Here is a 19,638-nt window from a genome sequence, read left to right as displayed (position 1 = left end):
CTTTCTGATAATGATTACCTGCATGCAAGTAGTACACTGTCAGTAATAATTTGATTTGATGACCTTCCTTCCCAAGGGCATTCATATCTGCATGTACAAACTTGTTAAATTATGTTGTGCTAATTGATGGTTCACATGACAAGATATGCATAGTTGATCATGCTTATTAAAATGCAGGCCATTCTCAATTATCTATAACAAACGATGTGTCTGGCACTTTTAGCACACTCAGCCTACAGATAATCCCCAGAACTCATGAGATTCAATCTCCAGCTTCCTTCTAAAGATTTGTGAATAAGTAGCTAATCTGAGGCTCAATGCAACACCAAACATCAATGTGGAAATTCTCATTTTAATGGAAAAAATATGCAGCTATTTCCTATTTGGCATTGTGTAGATAAAACACCCATGAATTTGACTTCTGAAATACTTTCCATGCAGGTGTTTGGCATTGTGCAAACATGATTAAGTTTTGTCGTGTTTGGTCTATCTGCAAAATAAAGACAGATGGGAAAAGCCAAAGGCTAAGAATCCCCAAACTGGGAAATCAACCTGAGTGTCATAAAGCTGTGCATCTTTCCCTAAAATTAATAATCCTAATAGATGAGACAGGCATATTTTCTAAACACAATTCTTTCACTGATATTCTAAAACCTGGATTAAAAACCATTTTAAGCTAACCAGAGTAGAACAAATTCCTGTCTACATTTCAATGATAAGGCAATTTAGTAAAGATTCATGGAATCAGGGAATATAGAAACCAGAAAGAACTCAGTGATCATTTGGTCCATACTTTCCCAAACTGTCTTCTACAGAAATCTAGATCCAAGGGAGAGAGTGGTGATGGGAGTGATTGGTCAAATAGGTTAAAGAAATGCATGGTTAAAAAAAATTAAACAAGTGTATGCAGATATACTTCATGGCTCCTCAAAATATAAAATTGAGTATGCTGCAGTTCCCAAACTTATTGCACCATGAAATCCTTTTCCATTGACTTTCAATGTTTTGCAGAACTAATAGCTGGCAGAACAGATGTTTAAGATGACCTGATCTAGTCTAATTCATTTATTTTGCAGAAAAGGAAACGACTGATGCCAACTTTTCAGGGAGCTCCATGGGCCACAATAGTCTCAGGTGTGGCCCAGAGCTGTGGCATTAGGTCAGGCTTCCAGAACTTTCTGGAGGAGGAAAGGTCCTGGGAGCAGCTCACAACTGATGCTGCCACCTCCCTGCTTCCCCCTGACACTGAACAGCTGAATCAGGTGCTCTCCCAAGTGTCCTTTCTAGTCTCAGGGCAGCGAACCAATTATTTCATATTTATTTCCTTAAAACCCTTCACTTTCACAATCTATTGTCTTCAGAGTCTGCCCGTGGACAGCTTTCCAGCACTCAAAGATGAAGACAATCTTGAAATTAAGCTTGTATATCCAGTTCTACAGTTTCATTCTCATGTGATTTCAGAGAGGTGAATCTTTAAAATATCAATTCAATCTTTTCATCATTGAATTAAAGGGCTTAATTTCAAATGTAGCTCCAAACTAGGGAATACTTTAATTCAGTTTGGATTCAAAATTCTCTGTTCACAAAGAGAATCCAGCACACTAGGATCTGTTGTATTTATGCCCCAATTTGCATAGGTATGGTTTTAGTGTGTATTTTTTATGCACATATATTTTTTTAAAATAGCCTAAACAAACAGAATTTATGAAAGGACCCCTTGCAGAATTCTCGTTTGGCACACATGGTAGACTGACTTGTTCTGTTAGTTATCTTATTTCCACACTCAATTGTAAACAACTCTCAGGCCAGGATTTACTTACACATCTTCTCATGGCCTGCAGAGCCAGGAACTGGGACTGTGCCTTGCTGCGGGAACATAAATATTTAATGACAGATTGGCTGATGATAAGGCACCTTCTAAAAAGATATACCCTATAATATGAAAAGATTGTCCCTTTCCAATGGATTAGAATACGATAAGGTATTCTTTCTCTCTCATGCACACACACATGCATGCATGCATGCATACCTGGGTGTGCACATGCATGCGCGTGCACACACACACACACACACACACACACACACACACACACACACAATTATACTAAACTAATTACAAGGCACTTGAACATCTTGTGGGGTCCCTGGGACTTCACACAGAATACCACTTACTATTGAATTGCACCTCCAAAAACTCTTAGTATTTGAACCCAGAAACTGTTTGGAATTCTAGATAAAAGAGGGGCTGCTACATCATCTCTAAGCAGATATTGAGTGCAATTAAAAAGGGGAGGAATTCCATCGAGTAGTTTTCACATCTGTTTTGCTGGTCTTCCACAAGTCAAAACTTCCAGGGGAGAGTTTATCAATAAAAAGGCAGAGAGGACAATTGCTCAAAATGGCAAAAGAGCTTGGCATTAAGAGTATTTTGACCTAAGCTGAAGAATTTATTTCATGTTAATTTTATTGCAATAAGGTTAACATCTCCAAATGTGACATTTCATTGATTGAGATTTCAGGAACCAAAAAGCAACATCTATGTGAAGCAACGTCCCTGGGGCCAAGGGCACTAGAAATGTGTTGCTTCCTCAGGGGAGTAGCTGTTCCTGCCTCACTCTATCCACATGAGATGCCAACAAGGAATCTGAATTTGATTCAAAATGCTCACCAGTGGCTTGTTTATTCATAGCTTCCATTGAAAACCTGTTTTATTAAGAAAGAAAGGGCTGGCTTAACAGCAAAGTACAGGTGTAGAAGAGTTTCCTCTACAACAACAAAGACAGTCCTCAGAATGTCCATATTTTATTTTAACCCCTCAGGAAAATAACGTGGCAATTTTTAGAGGCAACCTCAGTTTGAGTCTTTGAAATGAGGGGCAGTACAAATGCAGAGAGGAGCCACATTCAATAAAACATTACCCTAGGTTTTCACTGTTCATTCTTAATTACATAGTTTTATTTTCAAGTCATGGGTAGACTGTCGTTACATTTTCTATAGGCATTCATTTCACCAGTGCTCACTATAGGCAATCTTTTAACCTAGGCAGGGAGAGTTTATTAAGATAACATTATTTTTGTCTTGTATTTATGTTAATTTCTCCAGTCCCTGTGGTCCATTTTTAAGTGTGCTTCCCCAGGCGCACTTCTTACTTTCTCACATTTCTCTAGGACCAAGGAAATCTGCCTTCACACGCAATAGAAATTACGCTTAGACCGCAGCCGAGAAAACAAAAGGGGTAAGCCCTGGGGTATGATGTTTGGGGATACTTGATCGTTGCCAGGGTAGCGTTTAATTAGTCCTGGGTTGCAGCTGGGGTAGGGTGCTGGTACCTGGGTAACCTTTGTCATTGTGACTAAATCTGTGGTTGAACAATCAAAATATGATGCTTGTGTTAATCTCCACTTTCAATTCTTTAGGAATTTGAGTCTCTCTCTGTCTTTCTCTTTCTCTCTTTTACACACACACACTCACACACACATGCAGTTTGTAAACTAAGAAAACACTCTTTCTTTGTTGAACAACACAGTATTTTTTACAGCTATGAATGACATTTTCCCAACTAAATTATAAACAGTGGGGATACCATATTCTTCCATATATTCTTTTACAGTTCCTTGCTTATTGATAAACACTCAAAAAGACTACTTGTCATTTTTAAAGTGATCTATTAGTTTATGCTTTATTTCTCACCTTCCACCATTATTTCTAGCATGCTACCACAGATGCTGAACAAAACGCCCCAGAGAGAAAACCCAAAGGCAGGCAATAAAAGCAAGGGGACTACGGTTGCTTGATGGTTTAATGTTGTTGCACACTTGGAAAAAAAAAAAAGAAAGAAAGAAAGATCCTCTACTAACAAAAACCCTGGGCTCTCTTTGGTCTCTGAAAATGAAGACAAAATGCTGACATTCAGCAGGAGGTGCTATCCTTGGTTAGCATGTCAGCAGCTGTTCTGGAACGCACTTAGTGGGATTTAATGGAGGGGTTACTGACATGCCCTAAAATGGCTCCCCGGCCCAGGCAGCCAATTTTCTGCCACTTTCCTGCCTGTGCCTGCCTGTACTGAGTGGTTCCACAGTGCCCATTAGGAACCCTTGCGAGCCATTACCGTCAGCAGAGTAAAACATCCTTTCTACTCTAAAAAGCAAAAAAAAAAAAAAAAAAGGTGAGATGAATACGTATTTCTAGGGTGGTCTGAATGAGCCATCATTAAACTACCCTGAGGAGTGAAGGTGCCTGAACATGGCAACGAAACAGCTTTTATTCCTTTCTGTTGACCGCACCTGCACCAAAAAAATAAGAAAAATAAATCCCAGTGTGTGAGGATCTGGATATATTTTCAAAGCTGAGCAAGACGTAAGCCTCACAGGAATGATGCCCTGTGCTGCATACCCTGCAAAATTCTGACCTTCTGCTCCGAAGGTCTGGCTCTTGCACCGTTTCAAAGGGCGGCGGGCGGGATGGGAGCGCTGGGGCGACAGCAGCCTCCTCGGGTCACTCAGGACCGCGACCGCCGGGAGGGCTCGGGGCAGGGGGCAAGAGGGAGAAAGGCTAGGGATTTGCATTACAATGGGGGTCTCCTTCCCAGGAGGGCGGCATTGACCTAAAGGGATGTTAGAGATCTGGTTACTTCAACAAAAGTAAGGTTTTCTATTTGTCATTTTCTCCTGGTACCAGAATCCCTCCCGCGATCCGGTGCGACGATGCAGTCCGAGCCGTGTGGGCTGGGGACGCGCACCTAGACCTGCGCCAGGGCAGCCAAAGCGTGAGGCTAGCGGGTCGGCTTTCCCTCTGATGCAGCAGGTTCCTTGAGGGTTAAGTCAGCCCCTCGAATGCCACGGGAACATACACTTGTGTGCTTTATTGTTTAAAGGTTGGAGCAGGGCTGAAAACACATTCATTACTCCCTGTCACGGAGCAGTTGATGTATTCTGGGCACATACAATTAAGCTATAATTCTACACAACACAGACTAAACATGCAAGTCTAGGCAGAGAAAGACGACTAAAAATATTCTCAGACCCTTTTCTAAAGCGCAGTTTAGCATTTTCTTATCATGCTACTGGCAAATATTAGTTGTAAAACCGTGCCTCATTAATGTCAAAGGGAGGAGAGGATTCGCATGACTGAAATTCAAAGGGCTGATTTTAATTCTCCATCAAAAACCCATCTCAAGGCAAGATATTTTTGTCACTCTGCACAAATCTAAAGATGCTCAGCTGTGGTTTGTTTATCTTCTAAGGAAAAGGCATGAGTTCTTAAACAAAACCACCCATATACACATTACAAAATCAATCACATTGTAAGAAGATTTTTGTGAATGTGATCTAGGATCTATAAAACTAGTGACAAAATGTAAATATGCCAGGGTCTTACTATTTATTCAGCTAAGAAAATAAACCACAAGAAATCTCAAGTTTCTTAAAACGGGCAAAGTCTACAGTCACCTGTTGATCAGTGGGAGTATAAGAGAAAGCTGAGCAGTAGCCTGCGTTGAGGGAGTTACCCATGGGTGAGTTCTACAGTGGGAAGGCAGGCCAGCCCTGTCCCTGCACATCAGCACCCTGATGGACAGTCCTTGCATGGGCACCCACGGGACCATCTTGCCAACAGTCTCCAACCCTTGCCAAAGCTTCTGCTCTACCTGCTAGCACTTTAAAGCATTGCTTTCTTTTGCTCTCACACCCTAAGGACTGCACTGAGCTCAGTCATAGACTATTGCTGCCCTCTATACATAACCAGCATCTGTGTGCCTCCTCATACTGCTGAAGGTAATTGTTTCTCTGAAAAACATTCTAAATACAAATTAAAATTCACTACAGAAAGGAAGCCAGCCAAATATCTAAACAGGGTATTTCCCACAGATAATGATAATCACCAAATATACAAGTCAAATAGATTTTCAACAAGGGAGATGATATTAATACTAGCTTACATTTATTGTTTACCATGTGACAGGCACGGTTTTAAGACTTATACACACATTAATTCATTTGAGCTTCAGGAAAACTCCATGAGATAGAAGTGATCATCTCCAGTTCACAAAGGAGAAAACTGAAAATGGTTAAGTAACTTGTTCAAGATCACATAGCAAATAAATGGCAGGCTTACAATCAAACAGGTTGTTTGGCTCCAGAATTTGCACTGTTAATTGTTATGCTATGTTGCTGATGAAGAGTTGGGTCATTAAAATTTTAAAGTTATTTTAATACATAATAGTGGCAAAATGATGGAAAAAATAAAATTTAAACTGATTTTCAGTTCTGATGTCCCCTGACCAGGGAACATTTTTTATTTGTTTGTTGTTACAAAATGGTGTCCGTCTACCACAGATAATCCTGGGGAATTCCTATCACTCCTAGGAGATTTTTCTCCTCTATTACTATATCTAGACAGGTCTAAAGTTAAATTTGGGAAAGCAGCAAATAGGAATGGAAATTGAAATAAATTCTATACAGCATGGTTAGCTTAGCTTTACTCATATGGTGAAACTTACAGAAATCATTCTCATCCAACATGAGTAAGGTAGAAAAAAACATATGATATGATATATAAATAAAAATGTTATGACAGCATTCAAATTCATAAATACAAGGAAATATAAGACTGTTACTCTACTTTGAAAAGACTCAACTGTTGAATTTTCACTTGCATGAAAGGCTGGAGAGTGTTCATGAAAAAGCACCTAACCTTTTCTCTCAAGATGACTATTCTTACTTGAGCCAGCCTAGATGTGGCCAGGAATGGCTTTACACCAGGGCAAACCAGCAGAGACCCATCCTGTGCACACAGCAAATGTTTGATGAGTGACCTTTAGGAAAAGCTTTGTTGTAACAGGTTAGATAGTAAGATAGACCTGGATGACCAATCATTCCAAGAATTATACTACGCCAGAGTTGGACAGGGCATAAAGATCCCAGGACTAACATTCTGGGGAACTGGGAGATCCACCACCTCATCCTTCATACTACACTACCACCACCTTGTATAGAGGAAGCACTCATATTCCAGGTTCCTGCTCAAAGGGTATTTGTTCAAGATGACTAAAACTTTCAAAGTGGTCTCAGAAGAGACCTGTAATCCTGAAGAAGGAGTCAAACTGAATCTCAAAACCGTATTTAAAAACTAGTATAAGGGGTGAATAAGTACAAGGGGAAAAAACCTTGTGCCATTTGCAGGACCTGTTAGCTGCAATTTGAGGCTGTCATCAGTCTTTATAAGTGATCTCTAATTCTTAAAAACAACAAAAAGTATAATAACCAACACAAATGTAAAATGGATATAAGAGCAACCTGAGCCTTAATTTATTTGTGTCAGGGAAGGCAATGGATATTTTACTCCAAAACTCTGCTAGCCTAAAAAAAAAAATCAAAAACAAAAAAAAAACCCCAAAATATTATTTAAAAAAATAGTTTGAAGCCTGGATTTGATGCAGGGTGCTGGATTTTGTGTTATTCTGTATGTACGTGACTGTTAAATGCCTTCTCCTCGCATAAGAATATAAGCAAAATAAAGGTAGTGACTGTGATTGTTTTGTTCATCACTGTGTCCTCACCCACCTCCTGCCTCATAGTGCCTCGCACATAGTAGATGCTATTTAAGTATTTTTTAACTGGCTGAATGAATAGTTTTATTTTTCCAGGGGATCCATCCTTCATCTTGCTCTTTGCCTCTCAGTTAACATAAGATTCTTGAAACTCTAAACACATAGGTTCAGCTAATCCCATTTTATGAGAACAAAGGTACATGAATTAGCTTTTACAGAATTTCAAGTGAGAGAAGAGACCACTAGACTTGAGCCCACTTCAAAACAGACTTCAAATTTTTCCATAAAACCTTTGCTGTTTGTTCAGGAAAAACTAAAGGCTTCCATGGGCCCAATTCAGTGATCACCCTGTGATCTCCATGCACCCCAATTTTGTGTGCTTGTCCCCAACATCTCTTCTCTCTAAAACACACTTACCTGAAACTGAATCTGACATGTGTTTTTATCATCTATTCTAGTCCTGGTTAGAATCCTTCATGCTCCCCATACAGAGGCCCCACTGTAATGCTCCATTCTGGATGCTTGGTTCCCAGAGTGGAGCCTGGGCCTGTACAGTGTACTCATAGTTTTGAGAAGGAAAGTCATAATATCAGCCCTTTCTGGAGTTGGCAAGAATGGTAAAGATGCTGTGTGTGCAGAGGCCACTCCAAACATAACATCAAACATAGCACTGATAGAAATTAGGTAGGTAACCAATCCTTACTGCAGGGATAGCAGGAAAAAGGAGAAGAGAATAGGGTACATTAGGCTAATGTGGCAATGGGGGAGACTTGATCTTCCTAGTCCACAAGAGTTATACTAGGTCTTTGGCCCCAAAATGCTTAAGTCTTCAGCAATTCTTGCTGTCTTTCATTTTGTAACAGATAGCTGTCATTCTATAAAGGCAACCCAAATATAAATGAACATAATGAGAACCACATGATTTGTGCACCAAAAAAAAAAAAAGTAGTCTTACAAATAGTCATAGTAAGAAAGCCAGAACAACCTACACAGAAAGAATAAAAATGTGGTTTTTCCATCTTGAAATAAACACACTTGTTGGAAAAGGGCACTTCCCTTATTTTTGTGAGATGGTTGTAAAAGTTAGGGAGATACTGCAAGACATAAAAATAAAATACAATCATGACAAGAAAAAAACCTTATACTGTACCTTTCCTTCAGCAAAGCATGTGCTGTCTGATAGTATCTGGGTCATTCTCTTTTTTTCCTCAGTGCAAAGTTACTTAAGAGCTGATTTTTCACGTGGCTGTTCAACAAGTTTAACTTGTAATGAACCATTTTTTGCTAAGTTTTTCTTAGTGTATTTACTCAATTCCATGCTTGAAAGCTACAATTCATTTTGATAACTAAAATGTATGGGATTTTATTTTAATACTAAACTCAAAAGAAGAACCAAGACAGTCCCCTGGGCATATTACTGTGCCAAGTGTGATTCATGAAGGCACTGACATTCTATAAAAGTGGTTTCAGATCTTAATATATACAAGGCTGATGGAATATGGCCTAATCAGTCAAAAAAGGCTGAACCTCATTCCTGATGTTATATCAATGCCAACAAAATGAGTAGTTATGCATGTAGACAGAAAAGAGCTTTCTCTATTTTACATAAAATTCAAGTGATAGTCAAGAAATAAAATGCAATACAGTGTCAATGATGAGTTAATAGCAAAGCTTTTAAGACATACATCCCAGGTTTGGTGTCTTTATGGGCCAGAAACTCTGTCTCATAAGCCCCAAATGTGACCAGCTGGGAGAAATAGGGGTCACTGCTCACAAGGGTAAGGCAGAATAGGTCAGCATGAACACATCTCCAGCACCAGAGACATGGTCAGAGCATATTGCCTGGCTTGTTAGCAGGAACACCTTCACATATGACAAATTTTTGTGTCCTTACCTTTAATTATCCTGTAGTAATTCTTTTTCATCTCTGAAAAAAAGGCTATTTTAACACGAGTTTTACCCACATTCAGAAAGATAAGTGGTAATACAATGGCAGGTAACAATGTAATGATGAAATGAGGATGTATATTTCATTTTGAAATGCAGTAGATGTTTCCTTTTTCTTTGGAGGGAAATGAGTTATGGGATTCAGGGGACATCCTATATGTATTCATAACTTCATTTGAGTAAAATAAACATTTAAATAGTTTGCAATCCCTTCGGTTCAGAGAACAGTGAAATAGAAAACAAAATTACCCTAGAGCTTAAAAATGTTGCATTAAAAATCCAAAAAATAGATAACCCACACAGTGATAACTTAGAGTTGACTTTCTTAACTGTGGCTGCTGGCTAACCTAGTTGATGACAAACACAAAGAGCCCCTTTAGCAATAAAGAGGCAGTTTTTCTGATGCTACAGGCAAAGCTTTCTAGCCAATGGCTTATTCCATTGTCCTTTCAAATTCTAGGCTGACTAATACGGAACAGAAGCCTCACCTGGCACGTCAGGAGAGAATCTTGCAGAGTGTCGGGATACAAAAAGTTTGAGTTCTTGGTCCAGGTTGCATTCAATCAGGTTTGTGTCCCATGATCTGATTCCTAAAGAGGGAAAAACAGACAGTTGACAGACTTCCAGTTAGTCATTTCAGAGTGGTTTGGAAAACATCACTGTAACATTTCTCAGGCTTTCAGGGAGGATGTGGAAACTCCTTTTCTGAAGAGCTTGGTGGCTAGCAATGGATGCCCACAGAATGGGAGGGCCAGGGAGGTCTCTCCACCAGGCCACAAGGGAGGGATAACTAGAAGTGTGGACTAAACTTCTGCCCCTTACAAAATGTAAATGTAGTTCTTCTGGAAGAGTAAAAGAAAACAGTTATTAGGAAAATGACAGGCTCTACTCCAGGGAGAAAACAGAAAGGGCAAGAAGATGGTTAGTTCTTTAGTAGCTAAGAAGCCACCAGACTATATCCCTCGTTTTCTCATGGTCCCCTTGCAGGTGGCAAGAAAATGTAGAATGAAAGCGGGGAAGATATCCATGGGGGCTGCCATTCAAGCCCAGGCCTTTGTTTTAAAAATGATGTCTGGTAGTGTGCACAAAGGACCTCATTCCTTTACCCATCCCATTTTTCACCTTGGTTTTTCAACCCCTGGATATCAACCCCAAATTTGTGTGATCATTGATGAGCAGGTTGGATCTTAATCTTCAAGACTTGGCCTGTCCGTCCTTCCAGGCATTTCTTTTACCTGAGTAGCTTGGCAGGCAGCTCGCTCTTTCACAATTGTTATTTGTTGTACTGAATTTTCTTATCCAGAGGCAAAGAAAGGTGGCAACTTTTTATACTTTATAAAGTTTCTGTGGAGTTGGGGGCCATGAACCAGCTATTCTCACAAAAGTTTAGACTTTCTTTCAGTAGGCTAAAAGGAATGTCCCCGGTGAGAGGAACACAAGTGCATGCTCATGTCCTACCTTCCTAGTCTCTTCCTTCCACCTCCTGCTGCCCCCTCTTTTCTGCCCTCCCAAAGGGGGTGGCCCAGAAGGATACCCAGAGAGCATCAGAGACCAGAGGCCTGGGAAAGCTGGGTAACCCCAGAACTCTGGAGTGTGTAGTTTTTTAAATATATATATATTTTTTTCCAAAATAGATTGTTCATCATAGTGGTTATATATGTGTGTGTGTGTTTTCCCCAAATAGATTGTTCATCATAGAGCCAGTATGTAGCACCCACGATTGTACACTTCTATAGAGCACCCTCAATTGCCAGGAACAACTCTGGAACCATAAACATTTATTGTATACCTCCTAAGGGCAGGGGCTTGAGCCTCTAGGTATAACACAGCAGGTGAACTATCTCTAAATAAACACACAGTCATTTAATCATTTTGCTGGTGAGTAGTCATGCATACAGACTTGGGAGAATAAATGGCAGTGTGTTATTTAAACACATCTCTAGATCGTTAATGCATAGCTGTATCTACCCCCGTTTATGTTTCATTCAATCTTCCTAACCTGCAAAGAATCAAGGTAGACTATGTGTGTGTTTATATATGTGTATATATATATATCCTTTGCAGTATAGAATTATATATATATATATATAAATTGTGTATGTGTGTGTGTATATATATATAATTATATATGTAGGTATATAATTACAAAAAAAAGATTCTGAAAACTCTGTTCACTGCACACCTAAAATATCTTTATATTATACACCAGAGACATTTTCTACCATGAGGAATATTTTCAAATAGATGTATGTCCACTAAATAGAGGCAAAAATTTCTCATAAGATCAATGGGAAGAATTCAGGTGTGGAAGAGTTAACATTCCTAAAGAGAGGCTAAATTATAAGGGAGAATTTTATAAGTCTCCCTGGAAACATTAATAGCCTCAGTTTGCAATTGTGCTAATGGAGTATTTAAATTTTAACCAGAAAGGCAGGTTGAGATTTTGCAGTATCTTTTTAGTGCAGAAATGATAAATGGGTTCTTTTTGTTTCACAGAGAGCTTGACAGGTTGAGAGGTCTGAATTCATTAGAATTTTTCACTTCAACATATACACTATATACTAGGCTAGTGCAAAAACCATTGAGTTCCTGTCTGAGCTGCTTAATTGGTATTGTTGGCTGAATTCGCCATGTTCCAGGTCTGAGCTCCACTTTGTCTTCTAGCCTGTCAAGCAGGGTCAATAAGTTAATAATGAGACATATGCATTTAAATTAAATTCATACAATTTTTCTGTCTTTGTTCTAAGTAATGTCTAAATTGCTACAGTATTTGAATGACTTCATCTTGGGTCAGCCTAGACTTGCTCTTACATTGTTATTTGCGATTTTTCCCTTGTCTTCAATTAACCTGTCATGACATAAGCAATTAAATGTTTGCTTTATATTTACATATATATTTCATTTTTATGTATATTTTATATATTTATAATTTAGCAATAGAAAAAGTAGTAAACAATGAGGAATCCACTTAGCAATTTTTAAATTACACTAGCAAACAGATGATAAAAATATTATTTCTCATTTTTATATTCCCAATGAAACTAAAAATTTAGGGTTTTTTTTTCAAGAGTGCAATTTCCAGCCAAATTATTTCTTCACAATGCACAATCGCTACTAACACTTATAAAATAAAGGTTACAATGGACTTACTATCTATTTTATTTGGAAAAGAAAATTTTGGAACCTAGCCACTTTCTATCCTAATTTTAGAAACAAAATACTTTGTAATTACTTTGTATTAATACCTTCTGCTGGATAATATTAGTAAAGGGAAAGAGTATTTCTCAATGAAGGTTCATACTGCACTTAGTAGGTTTATGTATTTCCCCTTTGTGCCTAACAGGAGCCAACAGTGGGCCTGCTAAGGTTCATTGGCTACAAAAATACTTCTTTGGCTCTTCCCACCTTCTACCCTATCTGAATCCAAAAGAGGTTCTGGAGAGGCTTTCAGAGCAGGTCATCTTGGTCTCTGATGGGAGCAGAGAAGCCATGATAAATTCCTGACCCTTTTTCTGATTATCCCCCAACCCCAAGGCATCCCAAAGTCAAGCTCTTCCCTGAGGTTTTGCTGTTCCAGCTCTCTAAGAAGACTGTGCCCTTTATGTGCTTACCCAGGTGGGGGCCAGATAACTCCAGGCAGTTGAAGGCAGTGAACCTCCACTTTTTAAATGTTTGGGCCCTAAAGACATCTTTTATCCCTGAGGACAATGCAGGCCTGCTCTGGGGCTACTGCCCAGTCCTGAAAGTGAGCACTATTACTCCGCCTATCATTGGTGACCAGTGGGTAACAAAGGATCTTTCCTTGTCAGTTCTCTGTCCCCAGGTGGTTGTGGTGCACAAAGGGGAGGCCAATGTGCACATGACATTTACAGATGAAAAAAGGAGAAAAAAAAAGGTTGTGGGGGATGGGGAGGGGCATCACAGAAAAAGTCAGGGTGAAAAATGAGGAAGAGCCAGGTACCCTTGGTGTATACAGGCTAGATCATTCCAAGTTTATCAATCATGCAAGCATTCTGCAGGACTGTTTAAGTAAACCAACCATTAAAAAAACCACCTCCAGGCCAGATGCAGTGGCTCACGCCTGTAATCCCAGCACTTTGGGAGGCCAAAGCAGGAGGATCACTTGAGGCCAGGAGTTCACAACCAGCCTGGGCAACATAGCCCAAACCCTCTCTCTATAAAATAAAATTTAAAAAATCAACCAGGCTCAATGGCATCCCCCTATAGTCCCAGCTACTCAGGAGGATGAGGCAGGAGGATCACTTAAGCCCAGGAGTTGGAAGTTACAGTGAGCGATGATCACATACCACTGCACTCCAGCCCAGGGTGACAGAGTGAGCCCCTACCTCAAAAAAAAAAAAAAAACCTCCCATTTAAAGGCTAAAATCTATATTCCTAAAATAGACAATAAATTGAAGAAAGCAGAATGAAATGACCATACCTACATGTTGATGGCACATGGGTTTTATCTGATAAAGTTATTTGGGCCTTTGAAAAATTGATTTTCCTCTACGGGCTTTAGTTGCTCCCTCTGAGAAATGGGTTTATGGGTATTTCTCACAAATACCTAAATGATTAGCCTATAATCATAAGCTAAATAATCATTTGTGAAACTATGCTAAAAAGTGATCTAGAATCAGATTAAAATCATAAACTAAAGAAAGAATTAAAATAAAGGCTTTATTTCTCAGAAAAAAGATTTCCTACTTTTTCCCCTAACCTAATCTTCAACTTGCTTTTTTCCTTGTTTTTTTTAAAGCCAACAACTTGATGTTCATAACATATATGTATATGTTATTTGCAGACAGTATCTTACATACAGAGTTCACAGTTTCAATGCATTGATAATAAATAACTTAGGTCAGAGATAACATCTTACAATAGAAACAAACAAGAAGTGATTTATAATAATTTATTTATTGGTCTAAAAAGTTAGAACATTTAAAAAAGTAAGCCCTTAGGGAAGGTTAACAATGAATCATCAATTTAATGACCTTAAGTTCTGGGACTGTCTTGTGTTTCAGCATGGATCACAGAGCCCTTAGTAGAGAATACCAATTAAGCAGTGCAAGCAGAAATCCATCTGCCTTTCGACTTTGAAAAGTATAAAGACGAATATAATAAATTTAACACGCTCTAACATTTCACTGAACTCCTACCACATATGGTTTGCAGTTTGGTTTTTGTTGTTTTTTTCTTCCCCTGTGAAAACAAATGAAAAGTAAACCCCAAATCTTTTCCTGGGTTCTTCATTTTCTTGCCATCTTAGACTGACCGCATTCAAAAAGTGACATCAGTATGTTACAATGTAATCAGCTAAACTTACATCTAAAACTCCAGGCCAGTAGATGTTACATACATCTATCTTTTCATGAGCAAATCTTGCTGATTCCCAATGTTCACTAAAGGAAAAGTTACACTCTTTAACACTAATCAAAAACAGCAGACACTTAGTATCCCTTATATGTCTTAGTTCCTTTAAAAAAATAAAATGAAACAATGAAAATTCCTTTCACAAAGTTCTAGAATTCAGTTTGGAGGCATGGATGTATGTAGTCTATGTATTAAAATAAAACCAAGGTGTGAGGACTCTGCTGAAAATGAGGACGACTGGCTAAGTCCAAATTGAAGGCTAATTAGGGAGGGGGCAAAGGCGGTGCCAAAGAGCAGTAGCTGGTGGTAGTGACAATGGTCTGGAATAAAGTCCTACATAACTAACTAAATAAAGCCAGACCAGTCCCAGGAAATACTATTGTTTTAGACTCTGAAGAACGTCCAAACCCTACATGATGCTTTTTGAATACAGTTGAGAAACAAAAGTGATCATCTCTCTTCCTTGGTTTCAAGAAGTATTTACTAAGCATCCACACCGGGATGTCTCAGGCCTGCTGATTTACTGTATCACCACCCTCCCTCTACAGATTTACAGATTATTTTCTTGGCTTCCCAGAGAGCCCTCAGTAAACAAAAGGCAAGAATCCAAGTCACCAGAGTCTCCAAACCCACAGAGCCTCACTTCAGATGGGAGGAGAAATCAGAAGAAAGAATAACAGATGAGGAACTGGTTTCCCAGCCTGCAGCACACAATCAAGAGCTGGGCCCCTGAAGCAGCTCCATCTTGCTTCACACAACCCAGCCCACAGGCACCAGCAACAACAGCAGTGGCATCAGAGTGACCTCTGGAGGAGGCTCAGCTGGGGGACCTGAGGGCTAAAGCAGCAGCTTGTCATGCGCAGGGAAACAGGGCTAGCCTGGCCTGTTGCTAAGTCATCTCAGACTGTTTGAAAAGCCAAGGGAGCAGTATTTTCACTTAGCACTGGAAAATCCTGCAGCTTGAGCTGCATCTGAGGCCCCAGGATCCAGGAGAGCCATCTCCAGAGGAAAAGCAGCATCTGTTCCAGTGTGTAAGGAAATGGCCCTGCTCACTCACTTGGTTGATTCTTAATGGGATCAATACAGCCATTTCAGAGTTGCATGCAAAAACCTGACCAAATTAGGGAATTAAAAATCAGAAGGGCATGGTGAGTGTTGCAAAGGGAACACAGAGGGCTTCTGGGATTCCAGTGGGATCTGTTTCTTGATCTAAGTAACACAGGTGTGTTCATTTTGTGAAAATTCATTGAGCTGCTCAACTATGCTTTGTGCCCTTTCCTCTCTATAAAATCAACAGAATTTTTAAAAATTAAAAAAAATCAGAAAAACAAATCTGATTTTATCACTACGTGCTAATAGTGTAAAAAAGAGTAAAGATAGGGAGCACTTCACAGCAGTACTTGCATGCATCTATTTTCTCTGTAAACAGAAGTAGCTTGAATAAACCCCCTGAGGAATGGGGCACTGAAAGGATGATCAGCTGAGTAACAAAGCAGGAAGATAATTATGGTCTGAAGGTGATTGCTGAACCGTCTCCCTGCATGGGGCGCTGCCCACAAGTGGATGACTGTACAAAGGCAAGCTCTGAAAACTGATGTATTGAAATCTCCCTCTGATCTTAGGATGTCAACCTGCCCTGCACTATCATGACAGGGTCAGAAAACGAGTGACGCTGCAGTACTAGCACTTCTGTCACTTATGCGTGGTGTGACCTTGAGCCAATCCTCTTACCCTTCCTGCCTCTCTGGGCCCCCATCTCTAAAATGGGGGTGATGATTCTCTCCTAGCACCACCTCACGGGTGTTATGAGAAATTTGTAGACAGAAAAACACCTCCTAATATATTCTTATTTCTGGGCAATGCTACTTGACAAATGATTTTTAAAAAAAAAATCCAAAGTCATTAATTCCTACAATAGCCACACCCAAAGTCAGTAAATGTAAAATTTTTCAAGGAGAAAAATGTGCAAGTAAACTAAATTAGAACAGATCAGATCAAAGGCCTATAGTTTGAAAATGAAGGGCTATCGAGATGCTCAAATAAGACATTTCACTATTGAAATCTCTCTTATTCTTGAATTTTTTCGAATAAAATACCATGACTGCTTTCTGCTCACATTTTTTTTTTTTAAGCTGAAAGGGAAAAATCTGTGTTTTAAAGTTAAACAAAAGAACCAGGTCTGCAACTCCAGTCCCCACCCTGCAGCCTTTTGTTCTGGGGACAAGTGGCTGTTTCCAAATGCAGAGGCCGATGACAAGCGTTTATTTTTTTCATATAAAACAAGGTTTTTCTTTCGTCTTTTATTGGGGCGGGGGGAGCGGGGAACCAGGGCTGCGTGAACGCCCTTTGTCCGCCTCGGGCTGCCGTAGAGACCGCAGTGCGGACTGCACCACGCCCACCCGCCGGTGTCTCCAGGAGAGACGCTTCAGCACCACCCAAGAGAATGGAGCGCGGGCTGGGGCTGCGGAGGGACTCGGCGACCTCTGGCAGGGGCGAGGGAGGGCCGGGACGCCGTGGGGAAAGGGAAAGGCGGAGACCCGAGCTACCCACCCGGGGGCTCCCGGCACAACAAAGCCGGGCAGAAAGAGAGGTGGGGGCACGCAGCCCCGCCACCCCGAGGCCCCAGCGGAGCGCACGCCCCGCCAGCAGAGCCCGATGGGGGCGCCGCAGTGCGTGGGGGGGCAGGTGCGGCTGGGGGCACTGCGACAGCCCGGGTGGAGCCGGAGGGCGGGCCGGTTTGCGCGCCCGAGGCTGCGCCCGCTGGACCCTCACGGCCCCGCCCAGGGTTTCAGCGAACCGCTATTTGGGCTCCGCAGAGCGCGCTACTGGAGCGCGCAGCGGGCGAGGAGCTGGCCCTCCCCGCCGACCCCCCCCCCCTTCAAGTTATCACTCCCGAGCCTGAGACTTTTAAAAGAAGCAGCCCCACCCCGCCGCAACTTGGGGTCCCATTGTCCTTTCTGAGAGCTGCAGCTAAGGCCCCAGGGGCGGTGGCGAGGCGGGCTCTGTCTGGGAACGGAGCGCAGGCGGCTCTGCATCCCAGCATCCCGGGGGGTGGGGGGAGCGGGCGTGGCCCTAGGACTAGCCTAGTCATTCTGAGGAAAGAAAGGATCGGGAGGTTTTAAGCCAGAAAAGGCATTTCTCGGGGACTGAGGTGACCGTGGTGAGGATGATTCCCAAGCGGGCCCTGGCACACGGTGTCTTAGCCCCAGGTCTGCGGGTAAGGGGGTTCCCAGCCTTTTGCGGAGGCAAGAGCGGGGCTGAAAGGAGTGGTTGCATCAAGTCTCCCCCACCCTTTTGCCTCCTGCGGGTACGGCTTTATTATGGCCTCTGCTCCTCTGACACCTGCAATTCACTTAGCGGGAGAGGCGGTGGCCAACTTGGCAGTGGCTGCGGACTCAGCTTGGTGACAGATCCCTCAAGGTTATTGGAGACTCTCCCTCTGGGTCTCAAATCTAATAATTCAGATTATTCTCCGAAATTACCCCCAGAAAAGAGTCTGGACCAAGTGCGGGAGGTGGCGGGGAGAGGCATGGGTGCGGGGCGCAAGGGAGGAGAACGGTGGCTGTCGGCGCCCTGGGTGGGGTCGTGTTTGCGCGTCTCACCGCGCGCGTCCCTGGGGGCGCGAGGCCGCTTACCAAGCTCAATGTTGCCGATGGCGCGCCGCAGGTGCTCCTCGGTCACGATCTCGCCGACGACCACCAGCAAGTAGAACTTGCTGTCGAGGAAGCGGTGCGACAGGCTGGGCGAGGTGGACGCCGCCGGGTTGGCGATGCTGCCGGACGGCTCCGGCTCGGTGGCTTCCACCACCACGGTCGCCATCCTGCCGGCCAGCTATGCCTCGGCGAAGTGTCTCGCTCCAGCCGCTCCTCTCCTCTGCGGCAGGAGAAAGGATTATCTCCGAAGGTGCTGTCTCTGCTCCGCCCTCTGCGTCCCCCCTCCTCCTGGCGCCGCGCGCCGCCTCCCCTCCGCCCTCTCCGTGCGCGGCGGAGAGTGCGCGGCGGAGAGGAGCGGGGAGTGAGAGAGGGCGGGGAGGCGGTGCCGCTTTTATATGGAGACTAGGCAGGGAGCCGGGGAGGAGGAGGAAGAGGAGGAGGAAAGGACCACCCGGCACATCCTCACGCGGTGGCTGCCTCCGCTCTTCCAGCCGTTGGCCCAGGGCTGATGTCATCTGCAGCAAATCATCTCGCCCGCGGCCCGGAAGCTGGAGGGACGAGGTGTGCGGACAATGGTCCGAGCAGAGCCGCGAGCCAAGGGGCTGGGGGACCCAGTGGGCTCCTGCTGCCGCCGTTAAGGGGGAAGACACTTCCAAACTACACCCCATCCTCTGCCCCACACACCCACCACCCCCTCCAAACCCTCACCCTGCCTGCGCAAGAGAATGGGATGAGTTTCCATTTTCAGATTGGGGGTCCTTCCCCTGTCCTAGGTGCACTAGACAGGCCTCGGCCTTGTGTCCCATCTATAACGAAGCCAGATTCTCAGGAGCTGGGATAGCTTCAGCGGGAGGACTGGTCCTCTGGGTACCCCGCCCCGGAATACAGAACCTGTATTTTCTTTGACCTTGTGGTTTTAGAAAGACATGTTTACCGATATTTAGCAATAGCAATATTTACCATCTTCACTTAAAGAATATGTCAAAATGCAAAACTTAAGCCTACTATTTATTGTTCAGGCTTTTGGACTGTACTCTGCAAGGGCCAATTGGTGAAAAAGTACTGGATTTGTGGTGCGCATGAGAAGTGAGAGGAATACAGATGTATTATCTTAGATAC

The 19,638-nt window shown here is 42.4% G+C and overlaps 1 protein-coding gene across 1 annotated transcript in view; it reads right to left on the bottom strand.

Annotated features, from left to right (window-relative positions):
* The window catches only part of MAP1B (microtubule associated protein 1B), a 98,402-nt gene extending 79,451 nt beyond the window's left edge, over positions 1-18,951 (bottom strand). The window contains exons 1-2 of the mRNA XM_045566105.1: positions 18,502-18,951; positions 9,982-10,083 (exon numbers count right to left, since the gene is read on the bottom strand). Coding sequence (XP_045422061.1) covers positions 9,982-10,083; positions 18,502-18,685 — 286 coding nt within the window. The 5' untranslated portion in view covers positions 18,686-18,951. The remainder of the gene's footprint in view (positions 1-9,981; positions 10,084-18,501) is intronic.
* Between the last annotated feature and the right edge of the window lie 687 nt (positions 18,952-19,638).

The sequence above is a fragment of the Lemur catta genome, chromosome 12, assembly GCF_020740605.2.
Source record: "Lemur catta isolate mLemCat1 chromosome 12, mLemCat1.pri, whole genome shotgun sequence".
Lineage (NCBI taxonomy): Eukaryota > Metazoa > Chordata > Mammalia > Primates > Lemuridae > Lemur > Lemur catta.
Note: the sequence above shows the minus strand (reverse complement) of the source record. Positions and strands in the feature narration are given on the sequence as shown.